Source organism: Gobio gobio (genome assembly GCF_949357685.1).
Source record: "Gobio gobio genome assembly, chromosome: 9".
Lineage (NCBI taxonomy): Eukaryota > Metazoa > Chordata > Actinopteri > Cypriniformes > Gobionidae > Gobio > Gobio gobio.
Window position 1 is genome coordinate 40012433 of NC_137115.1, and position 14874 is coordinate 40027306.

Consider the following 14874-nt stretch of genomic DNA (forward strand, 5'->3'; position numbering starts at 1 on the left):
AGGATTATTAATGAATAGAAAGTTCACAGAACACAATTTATTATAAATATATAATACTTTTTACTTTTTTTTTTGTTGTTGTAATATTTACTAATTTCATAAATGTCTTTACTGCCTTTTTTGATCAATTTAAATAAAATTATATAAAAAAATATATATTTTCTTTAAAAAAAATCTTACCCGAACATTTGAATGGCAGTGTATCAGGATTTCCACAAAAAAAAGCAGCTTAAACTGTTTTCAACATTAATAATATTAGGAAATTATCTTAAATGATCTCAGCTTTGCCATCACAGGAATAAATTACATTTTTAAATATATTACAACAGAAACTAGATAGTTTAAATTGTAATAATATTTCACAGTATTACCGTTTTTAATTTATTTTTCATCAAATAAATGCAGCCTTGGTGAGATTGAGAGACTACTTTCAAAAACATAAAATAAAAAAACGTAATGTTTCCAAACTTTTGACCGGTAGTTTTTTATATAAAATCAAAGTTTAAAAAAAATAAATTCTCAAAACCTTGACATCTTTAGAATTCATCCTAGCTAGCCTATAAGGATCCTCAGGGTGAATTATTCCATTTCCTCCCAGTCCACTAGAGGGCTCTGCAGCCTCAGTCCTGCGCTGTTGGGTTACAGCCATCTGCTCATAGTGACCTGCCTTTGACCAGTCTTGCTGCAAGAGGAAATTGTTTTCAGGGTCATGGAAATATAGCCAGAATAGGTCGGGCCTGTGCATGGGTCAGCAATTTCAATTGACTTATTTAGTAGATGCTCATTTTAATCAACAAAAATAACCAGCAAGCCTGAGCCGGATGTTGGTTAATAAAGAAAAGCTGATGATAAAGAAATTAAATGGGATGAGATAAAAAGTAAACAAATTAAAATGAATAACGTTTTGTAGAATAACAGAACATAAAGCAAACAATAGCTGACCGAATGGTCAAAATGAAAAACAAACCTTCCAATAAGGAACCTTTGATGTGGGTGAAGGGGAGTTTGATCCTGGGGATTGGTTATAGGAAGGGGACGCAGGAAGTATGTAAGAGTGAGGCCTGATGGAGTCATTAAAACAGTGAGCAGGGCGAAAGGTAGCAAAGGAGGAGCCGAACTGTGGAAACGGAATGACAGGGTGGCCCAATCAAATACAGAGAACAACACCACAGTGAATACCCCACACCAAATAATAGATCAATTGCTAGCTTAACCATTTAATGCATAACATATATATACAAACAGATCAAGAGTTTGAATGCTGTTTAATAAGGGGGGGATCATGTTCCATTAGGAATTGTATAGTCCTCATATATGTGCAGTGTGCTTGAAAGTTTTAAATCAAAGAAATATGATAACTTAAGAAAATAAACAAATAATGTCAACATAAAAAAAGTAAGTTTAAGATGCTGGCCAAAGAGTTGAATTAATTAAACCATATATTTACTAAAATTCCAGACATAAAAAATACTCACTATCGTGGGAGAGCCGCACTCACTGACTGACTGACAGGTTTCTGAAGCCTCTGAGGATGCAGAACTGGATGACTTCTGTTTACCAGAGATAGTTAAAGACAGGTCAGTGAAATGGATGGGGAAATTTAACAGAGCAGACGAAAACAAAACACCAGATGAACTGGTAAAGACCTGGCTAGTGATGTCAGACGGCATGGGGGAGGGAGGTTTGGAGTGAACATTGGCATCTTGAGAGACAAATCCAGAATCGTGAGAGGAGACGCTGCTCAGGCGATGGGCGCCACCTGGTGGCAGATGCACCAAACTGAAAGGAACACAGAGAATCCTTTTATTCCCAAAACCAGCAAGTAACCAAAAAACTTTTTTTATTGTTCAACAGTCAAAACTTCAAAGTACATCACCACTGCATTCAGTAATCAGCTTTGCGATAAAACATTCAGCCACTAGTCAGCATCAGTGGAATACAATCATAACAAAAGCACATGGAAATTAAACAGTTGTTAATTATTCAAACCATTTTTATATTTTGCCAAAAATGATCCCATGTTTTTTCATTTCTCTCTCACTATGCAGTCTCCCTAACATGTTCTCATATGAAGCTATTTCAATCATACCATCAATCCAATCTTTCAAGTCTGGGGCTTTAGTACATACACACTTTTAAAAATAAAGGTTCTGGCTACACTTTATTTTAAGGTGACATAGTTACATTGTACTGACGCAAATAAGTACTGAGTAATATTAATTAACTACATGTACTGACTATAGAGTTGCGGTTAGGGTGTGGTTAAGGGTTAGATGCTTGTAATTATGCATAATTTACAGTTATTACAATAGCTAGTACATGTAGTAACATGTAACTAGGTCACCATAATAAAATAAAGTGTTACCAAAGTGCTTTATTAGCATCGATGGTTCCATGAAGAATCTTGGTAACACTTTACAATAAGGTTCATTAGTTAACATTAGTTTACTACATTAGTTAACATGAACTAATAATGAACTGCACTTTATTAAAATCTTGTTAACATTAGTTAATGCACTGTGAACTACCATGAACAAACCATGAACAGCTGGATTTTTATTAACTAACGTTAACAAAGATTAACTTATAATGAACAGAGGTGTTGTTCATGGTTAGTTAACGTTAACTAATGCATTAACTAATGTTAACTAATACAACCTTATTATACAGTGTTACCAGAATCTTTAACATCCATGGAACCTTTTCATTCCACAAAAGTAAGGAAAATTTTATTTTATGAGCTGCTCACTGAAAGGTTCTTTTAGGAACCAAAAATGGTTCATCACTACGAAAGACCCCCTTCATTTTTAAGAGAGTATAGCTTAATAATGTCATTATAAAACAGTAGCCGACAAATGAATTACACAATTAAACTTTGCAATTATGGGAAATATTAAATGTGTAAAAACAATGAGACAAGCACCTGCAAAGGCTGCTCTTCCTGGATCCAACACTACTCGGAGAAGAAGGTGGGGTCTGGTAGGACCAGTTGTAGTCAGACCCCTTAAGATCCAATATCACCTAGTGGAAGTCACATTAATTTCTTTATTATTATTATCTGTGTGTGTTAAATTATTTTCATATGTATGTTTAAGCACCTGTTCACTGGCCTCCGGCAGTTTATGTGGGTCAGTGGTCAACACGGTGAGGTCATCAATAATGGCCTGGAGGTGAGTGGCCTCTCCCAGCATGGCAATTTCACCGATCTGAGGATAGAGGTTGATGTTAATTAATTTGATTAATTTTAACTAGCAGCTAGATAGATAGATAGATAGATAGATAGATAGATAGATAGATAGATAGATAGATAGATAGATAGATAGATAGATAGATAGATAGATAGATAGATAGATAGATAGATCCTCTGTCAATATATATATTACTCATAAAAAAAAGAAGAAATCATCTTGCTAGACCTCTAGAAGTAACTTTGAATCCAAAGCTTTCTATAGGCTTTATGCCAGAAGTCACATGTACAAACAGGAAAACAGGTCTCATTGCATCCGGAGAAGTGTTGACGGAAGTAAAAACGGCGATATCTATGGACTTTTAAGGTATTCATCTAACCTAGCTAGTTCTTTTTATTGTTGATGTTTTATTTGATTTAAATATCTAAATGTTAGTGGGGAAAAGAAACATTGGTTATGCTCATCTTTGCTCGCTTCTTTGAAGGAGGCTCTACAAAAAAGCTCTATATTTAATGAAGCACATACAATAGACCTAAACCGGAAGTGATGAGACCTGTTTTACAGACTATAATAGAAGTTTGTTTCGCATATCCCCCATTCTCACCACTACAGGCTGCAGGAAGCTGATGAAAGTGCAGTAGCGCCCCCTTTCCTCAAGGAGGGCTCGGCGCACCGCCTGCTTCTCAGTCTCCTCCATCAACAGGTACATGTCACTCACATCCTGCATGGCACTGTCCAGCTGCGGCTGTAGTCCACCTCGACCTGAGATGAAGAGAAAGGAGATCATGCGAGAGAGGAGAGATAAAAGGCAAAGCCATGGGTTAATAGGCAATCCATGAATGGAAAATTACACTACCATTCAAAAGATTGGGGTAAGATTGTTTTGGAAATAAATTAATCAGCAAGTATGTTTTAAATTGATCAAACGTGACAGTAAAGACTTTTACATTGTTACAAAAAAAAGATAAATGCTTAAATTTAAAATAAATGCTGTTCTTACTTTCAATTCATCAAAGAATTTTGAAAAAAAATTCCACAAAAATATTAAACAGCACAACTGTTTTCGACATTGATAATAATTAGAAATGTTACTTGACTAAATAAGCATATTAGAATATAATGATTTCTGAATAATCAAAAAAAAAATCAAATTAAAGGTGCACTATGTAAATTTTAGCGGCATCTAGTGGTGAGGTTGCCCATTGCAACTGCCCACCACTCACCCCTCCCTTTCAAGGCACATATAGAAGCTACGGTGGCTGACACAGGACAAAGATGAGTAGCTAGCGCTCTGTTGAGCAGTTTGTCTGTTTAGGGCTACTGTAGAAACATGGTGACTTCACTGTAAGGGGACCCGTGGTGTATGTAGGTAGAAATGGCTCATTTTAAGGTAATAAAAACGTAACGGTTCATTATGTAACGTCTTTATACACCGCTGAAAACATAGTTACGTATATTATATTGCATTTCTGCCAATAGATACTCATAACTCATAACAAAATACTACACACTGCACCTTTAATTCATAAAAAACGTTTCACGATATTACACAGTGTTTTTAAACAAAATAATTTGAAAAATCTAAAACCTAACCAAATCCAAACCCAAACTTTTTAATGGTAGTGTACACCAAGATGCACTGGATGAACTGAAAACGCACATTTTAGCATTTTTAACACATGAAATGTTTGATGTAGATGTCAACACAGATGTCCCATGGGTCAGCACAATGAAGACAGATTAGGGTGGATAATGTCAACAAAGCAACCAAGCATTGTCAGGCTTCATGCAAGGAAACCTTCATGACCATATAATGAAAATAAATGACATGGAGTCGATGCTCTGAATCTAAACACACCAAATATTACATGATTGTGTATTGTGATTTACTTTCACTACACAGATGCTTATTATGTCTGACAGAAAGAATGACAATGAAATGAGCAGTCTTTGCAAACAATGGAATTGTGTGGGGCGTTTACAAAGTACACAAAATACCTCAGATGAAATGAAATCAATGTTAGTCATGCTAAACGTGATGAACTATGAAGGAAATGCCTGAATACTTACCTGATAGTTCTACAGTTAATAAGCAGAAGCCAAGCCAATCACAGTATGAAAGACAGAGAGAAAAAAGAGCATTGCCATGAAGAGATTGCAAAGGGTATGCAATTGCAAGTTTGTTGCCTCACGACAATTATGAGACATGTAATTATACATTTTCCCCTTCAAAATCAAGTAATACAGGTTTGGAACAACATGAAGGTGAGTAAATAAGGACTTTTTAATATGAATATTCAAATTTGGGTGAACTATCCCTTTAAAATCAAGCGAATAAAATGAACGCTAGATGGGGGAATGGCTTACTGGTCACCATCATCTGATTCAATAGGGCTACTGTGACCTTTTGACCTGACTCGAACTTTACAATCTGTCTTTGACCTAATTAATCTTGGCATCAGATGAAGTTAGCATGCAAGAGAGGGGCTTGAGTGAGAAAAAGACCCCAGCGCGGCACATATTCACTGATTCTTTAACATACTGAATGCAGTAATCCTCTAAAAACATTGCACAGAGAGTGTGAGCGAAAGGGAAAATCATTGTGCTGACAGAGGGGGGAAAAAAGAGACTGACCTTTTCTGGCTTTCTTTTGCAGCTTAATTGTGTCAGATGACTTCTTTTTGATCTCCTGCCTTGAGCGCTTGTACTCTGGTGAACAGAAGGAAGGTGTAAATTCAGGACAGACACATTAGTATTGCAGAAAGTACAGGTTTGTGACAACTGTGATGAGTCAGTCCCACCTTTGGCGTGGTCTTTATCAAGCAGAGCAGCAGTTTTCTTCCACTCTTCTATCTTGTCTTGGAGTGGGGCAATCATTTTTTCCATTAGAGCACTTAGTATAATTTGGCAAAAAGGGAACAACAGAAATAATACAGTGGTTAACAAATGTTCTCAGTATTATTATAGTAGCAACACAACATGAAACGGACAGAACTATGGTTAGTTATACACATACGTGTTTACAAAAACATGTATATACACCGATCAGGCATAACATTATGACAGGTAAAGTGAATAACACTGATTATCTCTTCATTATGGGATTCAGAAAACACAGTGCATCGCAGTTTGTTGCGTATGGGGCCGCATAGCCGCAGAGCAGTCAGGGGGCCCATACTGACCCCTTTCCACCACAGAAAGCACCAACAGTAGGCACTTGAGCATCAGAACCTACGGAGCAATGGAAGAAGGTGGCCTGGTCTTTCTTTTACATCACGTGGTTGGCCGGGTGCTTGTGCATCACTTAACTGGAGAACACATGGCACCAGGCAGGATGCACTATGGGAAGAAAGCAAGCCGGCGGAGGCAGTGTGATGCTTTGGGCAATGTTCTGCTGGGAAACCATGGGTCCTGCCATCCATGTGGAATGTGGATGTTACTTTACCACCTACCTAAGCATTGTTGCAGAGCATGTACACCCTTTCATGGAAACGGTATTCCCTGGTGGCTGTGGCCTCTTTCAGCAGGATAATGCGCCCTGCCACAAAACAAAAATGGTTCAGGAATGGTTTCAGGAGCACATCAGCGAGTTTGAGGTGTTGACTTGGCCTCCAAATTCCCCAGGTCTCAATCCAATCGAGCATCTGTGGGATGTGCTGAACAAACAAGTCCAATCCATGGAGGCCCCAGCTCGAAACTTACAGGACTTAAAGGATCTGCTGCTGTACATGCCACGACAGGTCAAGGCTGTTTTGGCAGCAAAAGGGGGACCAACACAATATTAGGAAGGTGGCCATCAAAATATCATAATGTTATGCCTGAGCGGTATATGTATGCATGTATATATTGTTATAGAACTACAACAGAAGAATGAAACCAAAAGAACTCAGCACAAAAAGAAATGTCCTCTAACTTTCAACTGCTTTTATTTCCAGCAAATGTCTTGATGTGTAAATATCACAGACATATGACAAACAGAAATTAAATAATCCCTAAACAAAGGTGGGGTCAATATCAAAAGTAGCAGTGTAACTGCAATGGAATGTTTTTTCTCTCTCGCATTTACAGGTCACCTGGCATGCATAATAGTCGATCATTCTTCAAAGAGGGTGCGGTATGTTTGGAAAGAAGATTTATAAAAGACATGAATTACGGGAAAACTGGATTCTAAACAACAAAGGAATGGCACAATTTATCAAGACCTTGGTCCAAAAGGGTTGTACCTAGTCTTTTAATGAGCCATGGGTGTGTTTTAGACAAAATGTGTAATAAACCAATCAGAGTCTCATCTCGCATTCCCTTTAAAAGCCAGTTGCACTTGCAACATGGCGGATTCCCTATTTACTATTTAAAAACCTGACGAGTCAGTTTAAATACATGTGTGTATTTCCACGATTGGTTAAATAAGTAGCCAATTTTATTCGTCATTACTGCAAATAGGTAATTCTGATACATGCAAAGACTATCCAATATGACATGTAGGCATTTGTATCCTTATGTACACAATAATAATCTTTTACATTGTAATCCTTTTATTTGTAATATTTGGCATGTTTGTGTGCTGCAGCACGTCCCTGTGTGTGTAATAAGTGTACGTGCGTTGTGTTTATATTAATATTAATAATGCGCCCTTTAAATAACACAAAAAGTACTGCACTATTGACCTTAGACCAGGTTTTTGTTGTTCAATGGCACAGTCATTTTCAGTTGCCTCAAAATAGCAACACGCCAACAATGCGCCTGAACACACCTCGTTTTCAGACCAGCACGCCCTTGGGCGAACAGATGGGCACGAGTGCATGTGCTATTTAAACAATGTGGCGCTGGACGTGAAAACTATAACTGTGTCGGGGTTGAAACTAGCAAAAAACACTTGCGTCGTGCCTGGGGTCGCATTGCACTGGGTGTATGATAGGGCCCATTGTGTCTAAAGACTGTTCCACAGGTGCACGTACAGTAATTGTTTATGGTTTATTGAACAAGCATGAAAAACACTGCTAAATTCCAATAAAGATCTGTAAAGCTTATTTGGATTTGGATTACAAAACTATCTTTAAATACAGTATCATGATAAAGGGACATTTCCTTTATTGTATATATATATATATATATATATATATATATATATATATATATATATATATATATATATATATATATATATATATATATATATATATATATATGCTTAGCAGCCAATAGTTTTTGTATTTAATCAAGGTAAAAGAACAGTGTGAACACTCTGCCCGACATCCCCTTTTTTGTTCCAGAAAATCATACGAGTAGTTTGGAATGACATGGAGTAAACTATTCCTTTAAGGTCAGCATTTGAAATCTTTGAGCTGTGAGCTAATTTGGTCTCTCTGAAGACAGCACATTAAAGCCTTAGAGCAGGCTGATTGATCTATGGATGTTTGCTTATCTCCGTAGTGGAAAATCAATGCTTGGCAGAGACATAAAATCCTGTCGGTGCCGTCTGACTGGCGGGGAGCAAGGCATGAAAGTAATCACGCCATGGACTGGTCGATCACTCACTTGGTGAAGTGGCGTAGTTTGGCCTCGATGCTGCGGTGTCGCATGCACATCCGGGTCAAAGCGGAGCCAATATCCCTGGTGGCACCTGACAACAGGACAAATGAAAGTTAAATAAAGAGATAAATATGAAACATGAACATTTTGTAGTCTTAAATTGTGTGTCACGAGTCATAAACAAAAACATGTTTTGAATGGCCACAAGGGGGCAGAGTAACCAGAAGCATAAAAGCAGGTCTATTAAAGGAAAATGCATGTGCTTAGTCGGTGAAAATGCTAGATAATTGCAGCAGTATATTCACAAGAGACAGAACTTCAAAGAACACAAATAGAACACTTCCCAAACGTCATGGCTCTGATCCATCAAGAAGCGCTCACTCGCTTGGTGACCTTGAACACAATTACTTAGCGGTGTTAACTTTCCTCTCCAGCCAAGTGTAATTAAAAAGGGCTCTTAAGCTATAATGCCTAGCCTGCCTGGACCTTAATACAACCAGATCTGATGAGATTTAACTCTGCCGGTGTGAGGGCCAGTAGGTTACACAGGCTAGAAGGGCCAAAGACTCTACTTACAGAGTTCAAAGGGCCCGTGCATATAAGGGAACATCTGATTGATTATATAACTATGGGAATCATAAATAATTAAACAGTTCTGGTACTGATTCCTGACTCTGGTATTAAGTCTGGTTTCTTAACTGTGCCATTTTTTATATAAAAAAAATAATAAATATATATATATAATTTGCCAAATGATGAGATAAACTCGATAATAAATACATTTAAAACAATCCTGGAAAAATTATTGAAATCGGACTACACTGGTTTTGCTGTATGTTTTTGATTCACTAAAAAGAAACTGGCAAATTAGAGTTATTTGAATGGGCTTGCTTGTTTAATTTTTACTAAAAAATGTTTAATTATTGTAGGCAAAGTAAAGGAAATGCAAATTCACACCTGTACAGTAAAGGTCACAGCTCAAAGGTCAGCAGCAAAGATAGTAAAGTGAGATTAAATACATAAAAATATATTTATGTTACTTAACATTTAATTATTGCAGGTTTGCATAATAGTCTGAGTTTGCATTTCACTCTTTTTATTAATTTAGAGAAATACTGTTTTTGTGCAAATGATATGAGTAAATGCATGCTCACATTCAGCCTAGAACTACAATAACCAACTGAGTGAACTACAATAGTAAAAATATTTTACTACTGTATTTTGTGCTCATTGGCAGAAAAATGCACACGCGAGAAATGTTAGCGTAGCCAAACTTCATACTTCTTTTCTTTTTCTGAAAAAAAAAACTGATTCTTGGTTCACAACCCAAATGAAAACTCATTGTAAATTACACCAAGTTTTAAAAGAAGTGTGTGTGTGTGTGTGTGTGTGTGTGTGTGTGTGTGTGTGTGTGTGTGTGTGTGTGTGTGTGTGTGTGTGTGTGTGTGTGTGTGTGTGTGTGTGTGTGTGTGTGTGTGTGTGTGTGTGTGTGTGTGTGTGTGTGTGTGTGTGTGTGTGGGCATGTTTTCATGAAATATCAGGACACAAATGTGTATAATGACATGGGTATGACATAGGTATTACAAAAAGAGGGTGAAATATGAGGAGATTCCCCATGTCCTCACTTTTCAAAATGCTTATAAATCACACAGAATTAGGTTTTTTTCACAGAAAGTGAACTGCACAGTCTCCTGTGAGGGTTAGGTTTAGGGGCAGGGGCAGTGTAAGGGGATGGAAAATACCGTTTGTACGGTATAAAAACCATTACGCCTATGGAATGTCCTCACATTTCACAAAAACAAACGTGTGTGTGTGTGTGTGTGTGTGTGTGTGTGTGTGTGTGTGTGTGTGTGTGTGTGTGTGTGTGTGTGTGTGTGTGTGTGTGTGTGTGTGTGTGTGTGTGTGTGTGTGTGTGTGTGTGTGTGCAATAAGAAATAGGAGCAGCCCAGAAGAACAGCACTGCCGCACTCTCCATCTCTCCATCCAGGTCCAAAGGGAAAAGGAGGGAACCCGGTAAAGGGATATCCCTCCATTCTTCCACTCTGTATCTGCCTTTCCTGTCTGCTCATGTTTCCTAAACACCATTATTACAGGAGAGAATGGGAGAGGCCGCCAATAACCTGCCCTCCTAACCACACACACATACAAACACAGACACACACAATGAAACACACACACAAGTACTGAAACACCAGAACTGAAAACCCTCAAAACAAACAGCCTCCGACTTCAAATATGAGTAAAGTAAAAATGTGAAGATTTTTAAGCTTTTAAATTTCTTCAAAACAGTTTTTCAGTTTGTCCCATTGGGTGGGACACTGACAGATTGAACAGTGGCCAAAGCAGGTGACAGTAAGAAGAAAGGAAGGGTAAAGATCAGCCACCTGAATCCTCGGCCTGAAGAGCTGTACTCAGGAAATGATATTGGCAAAAAAAAAAAAAACTCCCTGTGTATCCCATTTGGCACAGACCCATAGGTCCATCCCATAGTGTCTGTCTGCTGAGAGAGCCTACTGTCAGTACACAGTGTGCTTGTCCAAGAGCACGCACGTCTCATATCCTATTCTCAAAGGTCTTCAGCAAGGCAAATCAAGTTCAACGCTACTGGTGTTAAGACATAACAGAGCTGTCCCTGAGTTGATTTGCTCCCACACACACATACACACACACATTTCATATGATTTAAAGCTGTTTTCCACATGGGGACCAAAACATTTCCCCACAAGGTCAAAAATTACTGGTATTCCTATCCTTGTGGGGACATTTGGTGAATACTGAGCTAATGAGTTCTTCTAGCCTCTAACCCTTAAACCTACCCATCGCAGACAACATTCTGCATTTTGAAATTTGAATTATGAATTACGATTTGAATTGAGGACATTGAGATGTCTCTATAATGTCCCTGAATAAAGAGGACGTTTGGTCCTCATAATGTAGGTCAAACCAGTATACACACACATTTGCATGGCTCAGTGCAAAATTCACAGCTGCACTTTAGCTCACAAACGAAGGGTTTTTTTATATCTCAAAAACAGACCTTCTCAACGTCACTGCTACAGTCAAAATGATATGCTACACAAACACACACACACACACTCACACACCTGCCAGCATCCTCTTCCCTTCCCCTGAGGGATCAGCTGACAGCTCCATCCTGAAAGCGTTCAGAGACTTCCTGTATCCAGGAGTCCCCTTGCCTCCCACCCTGACCGGACACACGCGACTCCCACAACCTTCCTTCAGATCACGTGACCCAGAGGCTTCAGATGCTCCATTCAGTCAGACTCTCACTGCCTCCAACACCTGCCCACGGCTGGGAAGCTATTTAACAGATCTGTGAACCCTTGAGGAACTACTCGTGTGATCAATGGCTATTTAAAGAGATAGTTCATTTTATTGTGGTTTACTCACCCTCATGTCATTTCAAAGCTCTAAGCCGTAACCATGTCTTGAACATTGGGGGAGACCAAAGTAGTTTTTTTTGAGAGGGGTTTTTTTTATTTAGAGAAATTAAATAATGAAATTATTAAAAGGGATTTAAGGGAATAAAGAAGAAACAGGAACGGTAAAAGAAGTACAAGGTCTGATTATAGCCTAGTTGTGAATTAATTTTTTGAAAAATATGCACACATTCACACTTGTTTGTATGTCTAATATGTCAAAAATGACGGGGAAAAAAGTTTCTTGTCTCGTCACATTCAATTATGAATGACATAATTAAATTATAAAATATTTTTTATTAAAAATGACAAAAAAACATTAAAAAAAAGAGTAGATTGCATCACTGTATGTTACTGTGGGTCGTTAAACTTATCCATCGTAAAACAGTTGTCAGATATTAAATGTTTAGCTACTTATATCTTACCAGGAACACACTCTTTTATTGTAAAAACGAAAAGCGGCGCGCTAGAATTCACACTCACCTTCAGTAAACATTAAGCCCCGCCTTCTTTGATCTGATTGGCTATCATTTTGACATTGAAGACATTGACATTGATGTCCATTTTTTAACTGTCTGCCATTCTAACAACAAACAGAGCAGTGCGTAATGGTAAGCAGCGTTAAGAAATATCAATTTGGCCATTTCCAATTATTGGGGGGGGATTTGTCCCCCTCAATTCCTATGGTGGTTACGGCCCTGCCTCAGCTGAGAAAATGAAAATTATTTTATAGGCAGAGCAACTTATTGCACAACTACAAGCATGATTTTTTGTTTTTAAGAATAACGTGCATAGTAAATTGTTCACAATAACACGAGGAATGTGCATTAAGAAAGTAAATAGAGTTTGTTTTAGCCACCTCAATGTGGAAACAACTAAATGCAACCTTAACATTAACATTATTTCAGTCAAAACATCAGATTTCAGATAATTTCAGATAAAGTAACGGCCTTCACTGCCATGATGTGCCATCTGAACTGAGAAGCAGTGGACACAGGCCTCTCAGACGAGCCCTCTCTCTCTCTCGCTCTCTCTCTGAATGAATATGTGTGCAGGTGCAGAAGTGGTTGGCACACACTCTTAACAGAGCCTGTGAATGGCTGGCATTGCAACAGTCGTGAGAGAGTCAAACAAGATAATTCATGGTCTTATCTCTCCTTGGTCTCCCAGCAGCTCACTGTGAAAGTTCTTCTTCAAGCAAACTGCATATATCTATAAAATCCCCTGATTTTACACTTTAGATTAGGGAACACATTCACTATTAACTAGGAGTTTTCCCTCAATAATTACTGCTTATGTTTAGGTATGGTGTAGGGTTAAGGGACCTAGAATATGGTAATGCAGAATAAGGCATTAATATGTGCTTTATACTAATAAACAGCCAATATGCTAGTAATATGCATGCTAATAAGCTACTGATTAATAGTAAATATTTGTCCCCTAATCTAAAATGTTAACAATCCCCTTTGTTAAAGTTAGATAATGCATTAACTAACAATGATCAATATGTTTATAACAGAGTTTGTTAATCATTTGTTAATGCTAATATGAATACAACTGTTCATTGTTAACTCAGGTCCATCAAATAATATTAACAGATTAACTTTTGATTTTAATAATGTATCAGTAAATGTTGAAAATGAACAAATTAATAAATGCTTTAAAAGTATTTTTCTATTGTTAGTTCTTACTGGAACCTTATTGTAAATTGTTACCATTAACTACAACAAACATTATCGCATGATCCTTTGAAACGTCACACATTGTGGAAAGGCTTTAATTTGCTAAGCAACATTAAAGTAAAAAATAAATCAGTATTTACTTGTGATAATGCACATTCTTGGTCTTTTTGTGAATGATTCAGCATTGCACATTATTCCAAATAATCTTTCATCACAAAATAACAGTTTGATTTTTTCCACTAATGTCACTATAGGCTGCATGCGATATAATGTTAGCTATTTTTTATACTGAAAAAAAAAAATGTATTGGACCAAATAAAATAAAAAATACTCTAATTTGTTACAACCAAAATGATTAGTTTATCTTAAATTTTCGGGATTCTTAATATAATGGTAGAATTTTGTTATTTACTGTAATTTACTTGATTTAAATGTTGGACAAAATCAAAAGACCTTAATATTTATTGTGATGCTTTTAAAAAAAAAAGTATGCATCATATTTTCTGTAATGTAAAAAACAAACAAACAAGAAAAAAAAGTCAAAAAACAATTTCTGCAGTCAGTAAAGCTTGCCAGAATGTGTTCTGCACATCAACAATGTGATGTCAAGTGAAAATACCATTTAGACAAAATAGATTCTTGTGATTTATTTCAACGCAGAACAAAACCGGTTTAAACCAGAAACCATGATTTCGATTAGCCAATATAGAAATGCACTTAAAATAACTGACAAGTTCATTTCAGTGTAGCCATTTTTAGCAAACTCACATTCATTCAAAGTCTTCATTCTGTGACTCTCCAATAAAGTCCTGATGGATAAACAAGTCTTTCCCTACATTTTTCCCATAGACTGTAAAAAAATATGGACGTAGTGTCCGTGACGTCACCCATAGGTTTCTGAAGAGCAGTTTTGAAGCCTCAAAGTCGGCCGTTGCCATCTTGGCAGCACGTCACTCCCGGATAACTGAAAATGGGCAAAGAGGCGGGACGTGGGCGGAGTTGAGGTGACGTGATGGCTGGCTGGCTAACAGACAG

The 14874-nt window shown here is 37.3% G+C and overlaps 1 protein-coding gene across 3 annotated transcripts in view; it reads right to left on the reverse strand.

Annotated features, from left to right (window-relative positions):
* The window catches only part of mtss1la (MTSS I-BAR domain containing 2a), a 33394-nt gene that overhangs the window by 3438 nt on the left and 15082 nt on the right, over positions 1-14874 (reverse strand). For 2 of the 3 annotated variants that reach the window (XM_079825543.1, XM_079825544.1), the window contains 9 exons: positions 8724-8808; positions 5990-6081; positions 5823-5897; positions 3793-3950; positions 3099-3206; positions 2924-3021; positions 1647-1779; positions 1476-1550; positions 527-682 (listed from right to left, as the gene is read on the reverse strand). In XM_079825543.1, the coding sequence (XP_079681669.1) occupies positions 527-682; positions 1476-1550; positions 1647-1779; positions 2924-3021; positions 3099-3206; positions 3793-3950; positions 5823-5897; positions 5990-6081; positions 8724-8808 (980 nt within the window). Of the gene's footprint in view, positions 1-526; positions 683-967; positions 1118-1475; positions 1551-1646; positions 1780-2923; positions 3022-3098; positions 3207-3792; positions 3951-5822; positions 5898-5989; positions 6082-8723; positions 8809-14874 lie in introns of all 3 variants that reach the window. The other variant, XM_079825542.1, reaches the window with a different exon arrangement.